This window comes from Corella eumyota, chromosome 5, assembly GCF_963082875.1.
Source record: "Corella eumyota chromosome 5, kaCorEumy4.1, whole genome shotgun sequence".
In the NCBI taxonomy this organism is placed as follows: domain Eukaryota; kingdom Metazoa; phylum Chordata; class Ascidiacea; order Phlebobranchia; family Corellidae; genus Corella; species Corella eumyota.
Window position 1 is genome coordinate 2,946,185 of NC_137494.1, and position 12,315 is coordinate 2,958,499.

Sequence of the window (12,315 nt, forward strand, 5' to 3'; positions counted from 1 at the left end):
TGTGTACTGAATTTAAATACATTGTAGAGTATTTCAATTGTTGTGTCAGTCAAGTTAGACAGTTGCAATTCTGGGCCCATTATCGGCATTATTTTTATATTAACTGGGATTAATCTGTGATCAAGGCGCGTATTTTATTCTCCGATCAACCTATTGTTGGTCACGTGGGGTAAGGTTACATAAACCCTACATTTCGTAAATGTATTTTTGTTGTATTAGGCACTAATTTGTATTCTGTGTACTTAAACATTTATATATACAGTAAAACATTTAACGATTTTCATTAAATATGACCTAAGGATAATAATTTCTAAAAAGGTGTCCAGTGTAACCATGTATGTGATTTAGCAAAATAATTACTCTTTACTTGAAAATGTTTAATTAGTTTTTTTAAATAGTTCCAACAATTTGAGGTTTATAGGTAGAAGAATATGCCTGCGATTACACATTTGCAAGTTGTTGTTTGCTAATAAAAAAATATGATAACTTATTTAAATTAAAATCCGGAAATTAGCTTAAAAATAAATATAGTTTATTTAAAATAAAATATTTTTAATTTTAAAACGGCTAATTTTCCGTTCGGCGTTAGCGTGACATGACTTTAAAGTTAAGTCATAAGTTATCTTAAGTCAAGTCGTGCAACGTTTAAGTAATTAATAAAAAAGTTTAAGACAAGTTTTAGAAAGATAAACCGGATGTTTATAGTACTAAAAATTTAGTAAATTTGTGATAGTTAATAAAGCTTTTAAAACTGTCTAGACAATCCAGCTAATTATTCCCGATTTTTTATAGACAAAATAATTTTATTGACACTTTCGTAGAAAATTATATTAGGTTCTGTTATATTTTAAGGTACTAACGCATTTGTACAAATAAGTGAAATTGATAGTAATTAAAAAAAATGTTGACAAGTGACCTTGAAGATATTGTGATTCCGGAGTTGCCATTTGCAAATTGGATTTGTGAAGTTAGCAAAGATTATAGAACCAAGGTTGCTGCAAGTGACCCTGAAACTGGTGTTCAACTAACCTTTTTACAAATACGACAAAACTCAAAAAAATTATCTAAAGTTTTATGGCATAAAGGGCTTCGTAAAAGTCATATTGTCGTTCTTAAACTTCCTATATGTATTGAAATAATAGAGTTATTTTTGGCATGCTCTTACTGTGGGGCAATCATTTGTTTTACTAATGATTTTAAATCTGAAACTTGTCTAAGACAAGTAAAGGAGTTAACACCTTACTTAGTCATATCAGATACCAATGACATAAAAACAGAAGTCTTGGGAAATGGCGCCGAAGTGTTTTTGTTGTTGGAATACTTAAACAATAAACTTTGTTATTCAAAATTCGATGATTTTACCCCACCTGTTATTATAAATGTACACACCGACCCAATTTTAATAGCATATACCAGTGGATCTACAGAAAAGTCTAAACGTGTTGTTTTATCACATTACAACTTAGTTGCTGCAACAATTCTTTCAGCTAAGAAACTCGCTTGTAAAAACAACGATGTGGCAGTTATCATATCGCCTGTTTTGCATGCATTTTTATTGGTCACAATGTGGTTGTTATTTTACAAGGGAATAAAATTGGTAATGTTTCAAGAAGTGCTTGCCAGCAATTATACTTCTGTGATCGAGCGACTTAAAGTGAATTTACTGTTTACATCTGATCAGATAACTTTGCATCAAGTAATTTTGGATAATAATATACAACCAGGCTCCCATTTTAAAACATTGTCCCATATATTTACAGCGGGCAGTAAATTTCCATTGAGGTCATTACAAGCTGGTATGAAAAAGTTTAACTGTTTGATAAATAGCATTTATGGCTCAACCGAGACTATGCATATATCTTTTACAAGCACTTCAAGCAGTCCCTTAAACAGCGTTGGTACTTTAGTACCAAATTACAAAATAAGGATAGTTGACATAAATTCACAGATTGATCTGGGACCAAATAAAGACGGAGAGATCTTAATTAAAACACCATCATTGTTTATGCATTATCTAAACCCTGATATAGGCGAAACTAATACAAAAGTAGGAAAATGGTTCCACACTGGAGACATAGGACATTACGACAAAAATGGCTACCTATATATTGTAGATCGAATTAAAAATATTTTGAAGGTATTTGAAGGTTTCGAAGTTTTTCCAAGCGAACTTGAATCGATTTTACATAAACATCCTTTAATATTACGTGCTGCAATAAGCAGCGTACCCCATGACGAATACATAGAAGTACTGAAGGCTTTCGTTGTGCGAAAAGATATTTCTTTGACAGAGAGAAATGTTAAGAATTTTTTTAACAAAAATGTCGAAACTTACGAACATTTATTAGGTGGTGTTAAATTTGTTGACGAGTTACCAAAAATAGGAATGGCAAAACTGAATAGAAGGGCGTTAAAGAATTTGTAAAACACTATTTGTATATATGTACATTTGTTGTTGTTGTTTTTTTTGTGCTTAAACATTCTGTTTAAATAAATATAAAAGCATTGCATGACTTTTATACGTTAGTGTAACAGAAATGTTAATTGAAAAAAAACAGCTTTCTTCGAGGATAAACCATAATACATTTCGTCACTAGTGAAAAATAACGTTTCCACGGAAACAAATACATCATTGTAAAGTTGAAATTATTTTCTTAAATCCTTGGTAGGCAGTAGGGTAGGCAGTAAAAGAAACATGGCAGATATAATGCAAATGAGACTGGATGATCCAGTAATTTCTCAACTAAAAAAAATGCGAGGTGGTCGTGATGACAGTGCAAGTAGCCAGGTAAAATTGTAAGCCTAATAAAAAAAATCGTAAATATAATCAGTATTACATCTGACATATTTGGGTTTTAACAATATCTTTGTTAGAAGACCGTAGTTGACCATAAAAATTGGTAATTAAAGTCTGTTGGTTATAATTATTTTTCATTATATTGATATTTAGGGCACATCAGCCGCCCTAAGAATCTTAGAGCCAGCTAGAAAAAAGTTGGCAACAGTCGAAACCCAAAGAATTATTGAATGCATCGACGAATGTATAAGAAGACAGGAATTAGCATCTACTCTGGTATTAATTTTAATTCCAGATGAAAGCAGATTGGAGCAATTTAGTTTGGCCTTAGGAGTGGAATTGATGACAGCAATAAAATCACACAAGTAATTTTTTTCAAAACTATAAACAAATCCTTTGTTTATAACTATTGAAAACTTTGCAGCATAAACTGTAAAGTTATTTTGTACAAATTCATAATATACATAATGAATCTTTTTTATTATTTTCTAGAACTCTATGTCGACTTCTAGATGAAGCTCATGAAAAAAAAGCCAGAGAAAAATTAGAACTTCTTCATTTTCAAGTTTCAGATTCGTGTAAAAATATTCTCAGATTATTTTCAAACAATCCAGCTGCATCAACAGCCATTCGAGCTGAGCTGACCGACTTAAAGTTTACAAACAATCAGCAAGTTGTGGAGGCCAAAAAGTTAATCGAAGGATTACAAGGCAAGTTGAAAAAATTTAAGAAGTTTTCAGAAAAAATAAAATTAAAAGTTTCTGTACGAAAATTTAAACTGTAGCTGTAATTTTTTTTTTATAAATTTTGACATTTTCTTGGCAGCATTGCGATGTATCATGCTTGAGCGATTGCTGACCACACCTGCCGAGGAAGTGGACCGGAACAAATATTTGCAACAAGTCACTGAGCGAGAAAAAAAAAACTCGATTGAAATCAATAAATTACAAACTCAACTCGATGCAGCAATGGAGGTAAGAATTTTAAATTTCCAAATTTCAAAACTCCATTTTTTTGTGCCACTAACGTGAGGATTTTTCTATAACCCTTTAAAATAAATATTTTGTGATACAAAAATGGTTTTTCCTAGGATAAAGAACAAGAAATGGGGAAAAGAAACGAAACAATCAGACGACTAAAAAATGATCTTCACCAAATTGAACAATTTTCTGAAGAACATATCAGAAGAACGAAAACAGAAGCAGACAAACAACAGGTTGAAGTTATAAAAATAAATTCTATTACAACTTATTCTTACACCAACAAGCAGGCCTTAAAATCTTTTTACCACATGTGTAAAGTCTTAAAATTGTTTTATAAGTTTTATGTGTCGTTAAATTGGTAGTATTTTTTTTTGATATGCTAATCTGTGTGTATTTAACTCAAGACCCTTAGCCTTATAAAGATGGTAAAATAAATTGTTTTTAAAGGGTAATACTGCCACATAACACAACCCTCCAAACACAACAAAATCTAACCCAAATGAACACAAATAAACGACTTACTTTGTTTTCTACAGACATCAGACACAAGAAGTAGTGAAAGCAAGCAAAACAAAATGGTTGCCGATATTGACCAGTTAAAAGACCAGCTAAACAGAATGGTTCAAGAAGATAGGGAGGTTGAACAAGCTTTAAGGAAGGTAAAAGTTGCCTGGAATAATAAACAAAGAAAATTGTAAACATAATGGTGTAAAAATATTAAATATTTATGATATCTTAAACTGAATTATTTATTGGGAATATATTTTTAAACAAGATCTTTTTAATTATTAATTATAAAAACAAATAAAATGTAACAAAAATATTAAAATTATTTTAATATTTAAATTAAAAAATATTACCAGGCAAAGAACCCCAATAAACAATTTGTCTCCATATTAAAATTTTAGAGAAAGTTTAAAATTGAAACTGAAGTGGAAAACTGGATAATTAAATATGATCAAGACATGGGTGAAAAACAAGATGAATTTGAACAAATAGATGCATTTTATACCAAGGAAAAGAAACAACTAAGGTGCCTTAATTTTGTCCTAATTTTTAACAAAATATGATAGCTTTAAGCATATCGTAAAGAAACCATCAAAAATATTTACTATTACAAAACTAACAACAAAAAAAAACTAAAAACTGTTTATCAAATATTTTTCTACAAATTTTAAAGTGAGTTGGAAGAAAAGTTTAAAGTCTTAGAGGAAGAGTATGATAAAATAATGGAGGAGAGGAGAATCGCAAGAGAAGAGAAAGAAGCGAGGGAGCTTGAACTTGCTCTTATGATGAAGGTGAGTTTGGGAAAAAGTTTAAAAAATTGAATTTTTGTTATTAAAATTATTTTTTTGATTTTTACATTTTTGCACTTTGATCAAACAGATACTAAATTGTTTTGATTTTTTACATTAGGCTGCCATAACTGTCCAAGCATACTTCCGAGCTTACAAAGTAAGAAAAGCCCTAAACAAAGCCAAAAAAGGAAAAGGGAAGGGAGGTAAGGGTAAAGGTAAAGGAAAAAAGAAGAAGTAAAACTTGCCACAAAAAATCGATGTACAAAAATTCTGAATTTTTTTATTTTTGTTTGTTTTAGTGCGCAATAAATAATAAAAACCAGTACAGTTAAGATTATTCTTTACTATTAATAATAATGGGTTGAATTTAAGCTTATATATTTATTAATATACTCAAAATGGTAACTACAAATGTTGCGAATTTTTGTTGTTATATTTTGTTTTAAAATTAAACCAAATAAATTTTCATTTTTAAATTGCCCATTAAAAATAAATGTTATAATATTGATTTGTATTGACTCCCAATAAAAATAACGGTTTAATATTTTCAAAGCACCCATTTAAATGAAAAGGCATTGTCAATACCACAATCACAGTACAATAAAAAATACAAAATTATATTTTTGTTCGTAAGGTTCGTCAAATTCCTATTTATACCATCACCACAGTAAACAGAACAGAAATAGCAAAGTAAACAATTTCTGTTGTCATTTTACATTATCCCTGACAGCCATTTTTCAAACCTCTCACCTTGGCATTAGTTTAGTTTTTCAATATTTATGAATATCAAAGAAGTCTCAGAAAAAATCCGTTGCGGTTTTTCTTTGTTTTTTCTCCAAGTTTTTAATAATGTTTTCGGTCATACTTCTTGAAGGGGTTGTAGTCTAAAATAAAATTAATTTTTATATTTTTTTACAAGAAATTTTGTTTTTTAAACTTACCTTCAGAGTAGGGGTTTTGACAGATTTAGGAGTTTGTGCAACAGGAGTTTCGTTTCCTCTTTTTCTTAATGGACTAGGAGTGTAACTTGCTCTTAATGAACTCCCTAAAATAATTATCAAACTAAAGATGTTAAAAATTTAGTTAACATTACGCTGGCCTAACATGTATTAGGCTTTATTATATATAGTTTAACAAGAAGTGACACATAACAGGAAAACATCACATTTTTACCGATGTTATATTTCTTTCCAACCAATTTTCTTGCAGCAGGAGAAAGAGTGTTAAATCTTTCTAAACTTTTAACTGAACCCAATCTTTGTGGTGTTCTACGATCTCCCATTACACTTGCTTTCATTTGTTTTAATGCTTCTTGTTTTTTTATTCTATATTTTTGATTCAAAAACAAATTAAGGTAATTATTAAAAAAACTAAAAAACTTTTTAAAAACAGAAATTTTTGAAATTACAAAATAATTTTACCGATTTTTCTTTGTGTTTTGATCAACCATCCGATAAGTTAATTTATCTCTTTCACTTTCTTCTGGGAACTTAAACGAAGGTCCTGGAGTTCTGCCACTGGATGGGGTGGCATCGAGCCGTGCAGGAGTGCTCTCTATCTCCCCCCATGTCATTAGTGGTGAGTCTGTCACTCCTAACGAAAAAATATTCTATGTAAAAAAATTTATAATGGTGTCCAATTGCTCATTTAAAATAAATTACCAAATACATTTTTCACATACCAGGCATAGGAGATGGAGTTGCCACCATTCCATAACCTTTAACCCTCGGTGATTGTTCTGGAACAATTGATTTTCCGTCATGGCCGACTTTCTCGGGGAGAAATTGTTTTTGTGAACCAGAAGCTTGGACCAACATGTTACGATCAACTTTAAAGGGGTCTCCATTAAATCGAGTATTTTTGTGGATTATGGAGCGAGGTTTTTTGAACATGGATTCTTCTTCGAGGTCATTTATTCCTTAAATTTTGAAATATTTTTTTTAAATTAGAATCAGTTATACTTATGGCCTATTTCAAAAATTATAAACAAATCTAAAATATTAGATTACTACTTATTTTTATTTTTAAAAATGTTACAATACAACTATTTTAAATTAATTTACACATAAAGACTGATTTACACACAAAGAAAAAATTCTAGCTTGATTAGCATATTTTTTTATGCTTGTTAACAAGTTAATCGAAATATATCAAGAAAAAATGATTTAACACAAGATAATATAAAACTGTTACCTTCAGGATAATACATAAGAGCATTCTTGTTTTTATAATCCCAGGTGTTTACTGGAACAGTTTCTCTTTTTTCTTTAACTATTATTTGTTTTGTGTTTATTTCCTAAAAGTAGATTTTTATACATTAACATAACTAGAAAAAGAAGCAAAAGCTTGGGTTTAAAACAATTAAATTTATGCGGTTGTTACTTGATCTTGGTTGGATTTAATAGCAAGGACTTCAGGTTGTTCAAGTTGTAACATCTCTCTTGTTTTAATTGCATGTTGTTCTTCAGCTTCATACAACCAAGCATGTTTGTCCCTGTGCAGTTGGTCGGATCTGTCAATACAAATTTTAATATTTTTTTAGGAGCAAAATTAATGAATTAATAAATGTGGGTACAGAACAGAATTAAAACAAAGGCAATATTTTCTTAATTTAAAAAAAATTTTAATGCTATAAACTACAACAAACCTGTCCATTATTGTTTCAAAAGATTGATTATCTTCGCTTGTGTACTTTGATAAAAAATTATCCAAGGAAACAGTTTTGTCTTTTTCTTTTACTTCCTCTTCCTCTTGAACTTCTGCTTTGGGTACTTTCCCATATCTGTATTGCAAGTTCAAATATAATTAATAGGAAAATGTAGGAAGTTATGGTTACATATTTTTGGAAAAACAACGGAAAAAAGCTAATCGAAACAAACTGTATCAAAATCTTATTTTTAAAAATCTGGTTTACCCTAAATTATCACCATCATTGTTAATAATGGTTGAATCAGTGGATGGTCTTTTTAAGGTAGTTGGTGTCTCAAATGAGGCTGGTGATGGTAGTGGAGTTTTTCCTACATTAAATAAAATTAATATTATAAATTTTATACAACAAATTGAAAAAATATTTGCAAAATTTTAAATGTTTATAAGTAAATAAATATCAAACCTATAAATTAGGTAACATTAAACAAAAATTTTAATTTAAAAAACATGCAAATACCCAAAAAATGTTTTTTAAAATATATATACCGATAAAATTTCCAGTTCCTGGAGTTTTTAATCTTGCAGCGTTGCCAGAATATTTTAAAGCGATTCTTCTCATTTTCTCGTAATCTTTTTTACTCTCAGCTTTTAAGTAATCATTTTGATCTTTTAGAGTTTCGTGATCGGGAAAAAAATCTCGAACAATTATTCTTTCAACATTCTAAATAATAGTTTTTTTATTTTTGTTTTAAATACAAATTTCTTAAAAATTAGGTTAGGTTTAAATATATTTAAAATTTTATAAATGGGTGTAAAATTTTTCTTATGTTAAAATACGTTTAGACTAGCAACTACTACTAGCAGACTAGTAGTGCAACAATCTGACAATTTAGATTTAATATAATAAAATTATATTGTAGATTGCTCTTTGGACTATATTGACTTTAAAATTGGTATAATATATTACCAAAACCAAATAACAAAATCCAAAATAAAATTTCAATTGTACAAAAAAATCCAGGATCAAAATCTTACCTCTGTATACGCTTCTTCATCCAATACTTTCTTGGGCTTTGGTTTTCTTACAACTTTCGTCAAATCTGCTTTCGCAATTACACTTGAAGTTGGTTTGACTACAGCTAACTCATTGTCCATACTTTTTACAGTTACACTTTTAGTTTAAAATTAATATTAACCCTGTTTAATTCTTTTAAGATAAAGGGCAAAACGTGTTTTTTTTTTATTTTACGTTCGTCAATCGTTTTACAAATCAGCTGATCGTATTCATAATATAGTGTTGCCAAATATAAATTATTTTAAGAGAACATTTATCCACAATAAAAAATGTTGAATAAAAGAAGGTAAAAATTGGTAATTTATCACTTTTGACACATTTTTTTAATCTACAATCTTATTCTTCGCAAAAACCAATTAAATATGTTAAAATATACATTAAGAAACAGTTAAAAAGCATGATGGATTAGGAAAATATATGTTTAGAGGCAGGTGTAATTTACAAAAAACAGCAGAATGCTCATTAAGGTTAAATATATTTACGCCTACGCACCTAATTGGCTTACGTAATTTATTTTTAATTAACGTATCATGTACTAATTCAAGAACAATTTGATTGAAAATAAATCAAAAAATAATTCTTATTGTTTCGAGAACTTGATATCAAAATGTCTCGAATCTAAATAACATTTCCTCAGCTTATAGAAACCAGGTGCTTTCGTTGATATAAAACAAATTGTTGTCAATGGGAAATCGAAAATTTATACACGAGTACCACGCGTCCGTTTGATATAATATAGCCCAGTAATCTTTAAATTATGCCATTATGTAATGGCACGATACAAACACATATAAAGCCTTGTGTAAGCGGTGTACGGTATCATAGTTATTACCATTGTATTTTGGTGAACATAGACAGCGAGAACGGCTGGTATGTGGATGATTGTCTGATGTTCCGACAGTTTTTGATTGTCTTAATGACGTTTGGGGGTCAAAGCGTTCTTTCTTTTGTTTTATTGACGTCATTGAACAGTTCCGGTTAAGAGATCAAATAGTAGAACAACTTTTTATAAGATTTCTATTGTTGTAAAGTTGTTTTAACGAAGATTTAAATAGAAATATGGAGTGGACACACCAATACACACGCCTTCATTATCTGTTTGTTCTTTATTTAAACTAGAACGTAAGTGTGTCGTTATGTAAAAATAAAACTGGAATGTCACCATGTCAACACAGTATTTTTAGAGTTGAAATAACTGTTTTAATTATAACATAAAAATAAAAAATATAAAACTTAACAGTGTTTTTAAACGGATAAACTATGCATAATATCAACAACGTTAAAATTATACCTTAGATTACATATATTGCTAATAAAAAATTTTAGATAGTGAACCCATAGTAAAAGGCTTTAATATTTATACAAAAAAAAATAAAATAATTTGAAGTTATACAGTGGTTATGCTTGTTTAGCCATCATTCGTGTAACAAACTCTTCGTAATTTAACTGTCCATCGCCATCTACGTCTGCGTTTCGCATCAGTTCGTCAGCCTCTTCGTCAGTTAAAATTTCACCAAGCGTTGTGAGAATTTGTCGAAGTTCGGCAGCTGCCAAAAAACCGTTCGACTCCTTGTCAAATGTTCTAAAAGCTTCTTTTACATCATCTTCTGATATAATTGGCTCTTTTGCACGCTTGGCCATTAAGCCTAGAAATTCAGCAATATCTATCCATCCCATACCTTCTGAATCGCCTTCTTCGATCATTTGAGCCAGTTCTGCTTCTGTTGGATAAAAACCGAGCGATCTTATCATGGTGCCTAAGTCCTTGTTTAACACAGGTCCATCTTCCTCCTTAGCATATGTCTTATATGCTGCTTTGTATTCAGCAATTTGCTCTTCGGTTAATTGTAGTTGGTCGCTCATTTTTTAACAACTTAAAGGTAATTCCTACAACTAAACCACAACATAACAAAGTTTAAATTTATATACAGCTATCTTAATTATTTTAATCCATGTAAAATAAATATATTAAAATAGATTTTAAAACTTGAAGTTGTGGATAACTCAAGTAGCGAAGTTGTGGATAACTCAAGTAACACTAAATATTAAGTAAAGCTTTACGTAAGATTGGTGAGCTTTAAACTTGTATGCTTTACTTAGTTAATCATTTACTTTTGGTTACTATTTATTTAAAAATCTGTTTGATTTATTTAAATAGAAAACACACACCTAAGAGTTTCATGAATACACATTCTTTAGCATGCTAGTTGAACTAGAACACAACTTAACTTTATGCAACTACAAACTTGTGTATTTAACATAATAAGTTGCAAAGTATTAACAAACATATCAAAGGCGCCTTGGTATATCAATGCCGCTTGTAAAAACACCCTTTCCATCAAACAACCTATCAGTTTAGAAAGCCTAACTGAACAACTCAAAGAGTAACAGTTATTGATCACGAATATAAACTGATACAATAAACCCAATTTTAACTCTTTTTTATCAGTCCAACTATCACCTTTATAAATATTGAATGAGGCTTTGAATAAAATAATAAAAAACTCACGTAATTAAATTACAGTAAGAAAATTGTAAGTACTATCTTTAAAATAATTATAACGAACTTCAAAAAAATGCACAACCAAACACTCACTCCTTAAAAATGCAGAATTTTGCATACATGAAACAATATCAGTCAAAAAAAAATTTCTGAAACTACATGATAAATTGTATCCAGTTACTTTCAAAACGTCTTCAAACTAACACAGCATATGGAATTCGAATGAAATTGGATAAAGTGCCATTGTTACGACAGAAAACGACAACAAAGGGTAACTATAAAGGCGTACCTGTTCGAAACCGAACAATGGCCCTCGGTTAATTCAAACAAATTGGTATAAGACAACAATATGTTAAAACTAATTTTAATTTGTAAAGTTTTTAACATATGGTCAAAAATACAGGTGCAATAAAAATTAAAACTTTTTTGTTTGCTTACATTTTAGCATACATCATTACAGCCAATTAATTTAAAGAAAAATTAGTTTAATACAGACGACATAAGGCAAAAACTTAATTAAAAAATAAATATTTATTAATTATTTGCCATTTTTGAAATACGAATCTACTAATTAGATTTTAAAATATATATTTTATTTTTTAAGTATTTTATTAATTTTTTTAATTGGTACTTCTTTTTTTTAATATTTTTAAAAGCACGATTTTGCAAATTTAATAACAAATGTTTTGATTTTGTGCTCTTTTAAAAAACATGCCAATTAAAAATCTCAATTAAAATAAAAAAAAGCATTTGAAAATGTATATTAAAAATTGGTAATTAACAAAACCAAAATATAAAACAAAATATTTTTATTTAACTTTATTTATGTGAACTTTCTAAATTTAATACTTTTTTGGATTTTCTTAAAAAACATAAAATTATCATAATTATAAGATAATAATATTCAAAAAAATAAACTCAAAGCACCTTAAAAACAAACACACTTTCAATTGTCGCACGTCAAAAATCATTAAACAACAAAAAACAAAAATCCGAAATCTCGGATTTCG

General features: G+C 29.1%; 3 protein-coding genes and 1 pseudogene across 3 annotated transcripts; 2 read left to right on the forward strand and 2 right to left on the reverse strand.

Annotated features, from left to right (window-relative positions):
• The first annotated feature begins 901 nt into the window (after nucleotides 1-901).
• On the forward strand, nucleotides 902-2,425 carry LOC145752630 (uncharacterized). Its single transcript, XM_082568932.1, has one exon. The coding sequence runs from the start codon at nucleotides 902-904 to the stop codon at nucleotides 2,423-2,425; it is 1,524 nt and encodes a 507-aa protein (XP_082425058.1).
• Nucleotides 2,426-2,640: 215 nt separating this feature from the next.
• On the forward strand, nucleotides 2,641-5,681 carry LOC145751903 (dynein regulatory complex subunit 10-like). Its single transcript, XM_082568054.1, has 9 exons — nucleotides 2,641-2,788; nucleotides 2,951-3,162; nucleotides 3,290-3,507; nucleotides 3,623-3,771; nucleotides 3,888-4,013; nucleotides 4,317-4,439; nucleotides 4,689-4,813; nucleotides 4,961-5,078; nucleotides 5,197-5,681. The coding sequence occupies exons 1-9, from the start codon at nucleotides 2,696-2,698 to the stop codon at nucleotides 5,314-5,316; spliced, it is 1,284 nt and encodes a 427-aa protein (XP_082424180.1). The 5' UTR covers nucleotides 2,641-2,695; the 3' UTR covers nucleotides 5,317-5,681.
• On the reverse strand, nucleotides 5,347-8,981 carry LOC145751902 (splicing factor ESS-2 homolog). The gene is made up of 11 exons (XM_082568053.1): nucleotides 8,763-8,981; nucleotides 8,274-8,448; nucleotides 7,993-8,095; nucleotides 7,726-7,860; nucleotides 7,461-7,590; nucleotides 7,272-7,374; nucleotides 6,760-6,996; nucleotides 6,500-6,671; nucleotides 6,252-6,403; nucleotides 6,020-6,123; nucleotides 5,347-5,962 (listed from the first exon to the last, which is right to left on the reverse strand). Exons 1-11 carry the CDS (start codon nucleotides 8,880-8,882, stop codon nucleotides 5,876-5,878), a joined length of 1,518 nt encoding a protein of 505 aa, XP_082424179.1. The 5' UTR covers nucleotides 8,883-8,981; the 3' UTR covers nucleotides 5,347-5,875.
• A 914-nt stretch (nucleotides 8,982-9,895) lies between these two features.
• Nucleotides 9,896-10,687, reverse strand: LOC145751904 (calmodulin pseudogene; annotated as a pseudogene).
• Between the last annotated feature and the right edge of the window lie 1,628 nt (nucleotides 10,688-12,315).

Excerpts from the sequence above, each read along its gene's own strand:
- LOC145752630 (XM_082568932.1), top strand. The coding sequence starts at position 902 with ATGTTGACAAGTGACCTTGAAGATATTGTGATTCCGGAGTTGCCATTT.
- LOC145751902 (XM_082568053.1), bottom strand. The coding sequence starts at position 8,882 with ATGGACAATGAGTTAGCTGTAGTCAAACCAACTTCAAGTGTAATTGCG. Across the intron at positions 8,449-8,762 it reads ATGAAGAAGCGTATACAGAG|AATGTTGAAAGAATAATTGT; the intron begins GTAAGATTTTGA and ends ACTATTATTTAG. Across the intron at positions 5,963-6,019 it reads TCAAAACCCCTACTCTGAAG|ACTACAACCCCTTCAAGAAG; the intron begins GTAAGTTTAAAA and ends ATTTTATTTTAG.
- LOC145751903 (XM_082568054.1), top strand. The coding sequence starts at position 2,696 with ATGGCAGATATAATGCAAATGAGACTGGATGATCCAGTAATTTCTCAA. Across the intron at positions 2,789-2,950 it reads ATGACAGTGCAAGTAGCCAG|GGCACATCAGCCGCCCTAAG; the intron begins GTAAAATTGTAA and ends ATTGATATTTAG. Across the intron at positions 4,440-4,688 it reads TTGAACAAGCTTTAAGGAAG|AGAAAGTTTAAAATTGAAAC; the intron begins GTAAAAGTTGCC and ends TTAAAATTTTAG.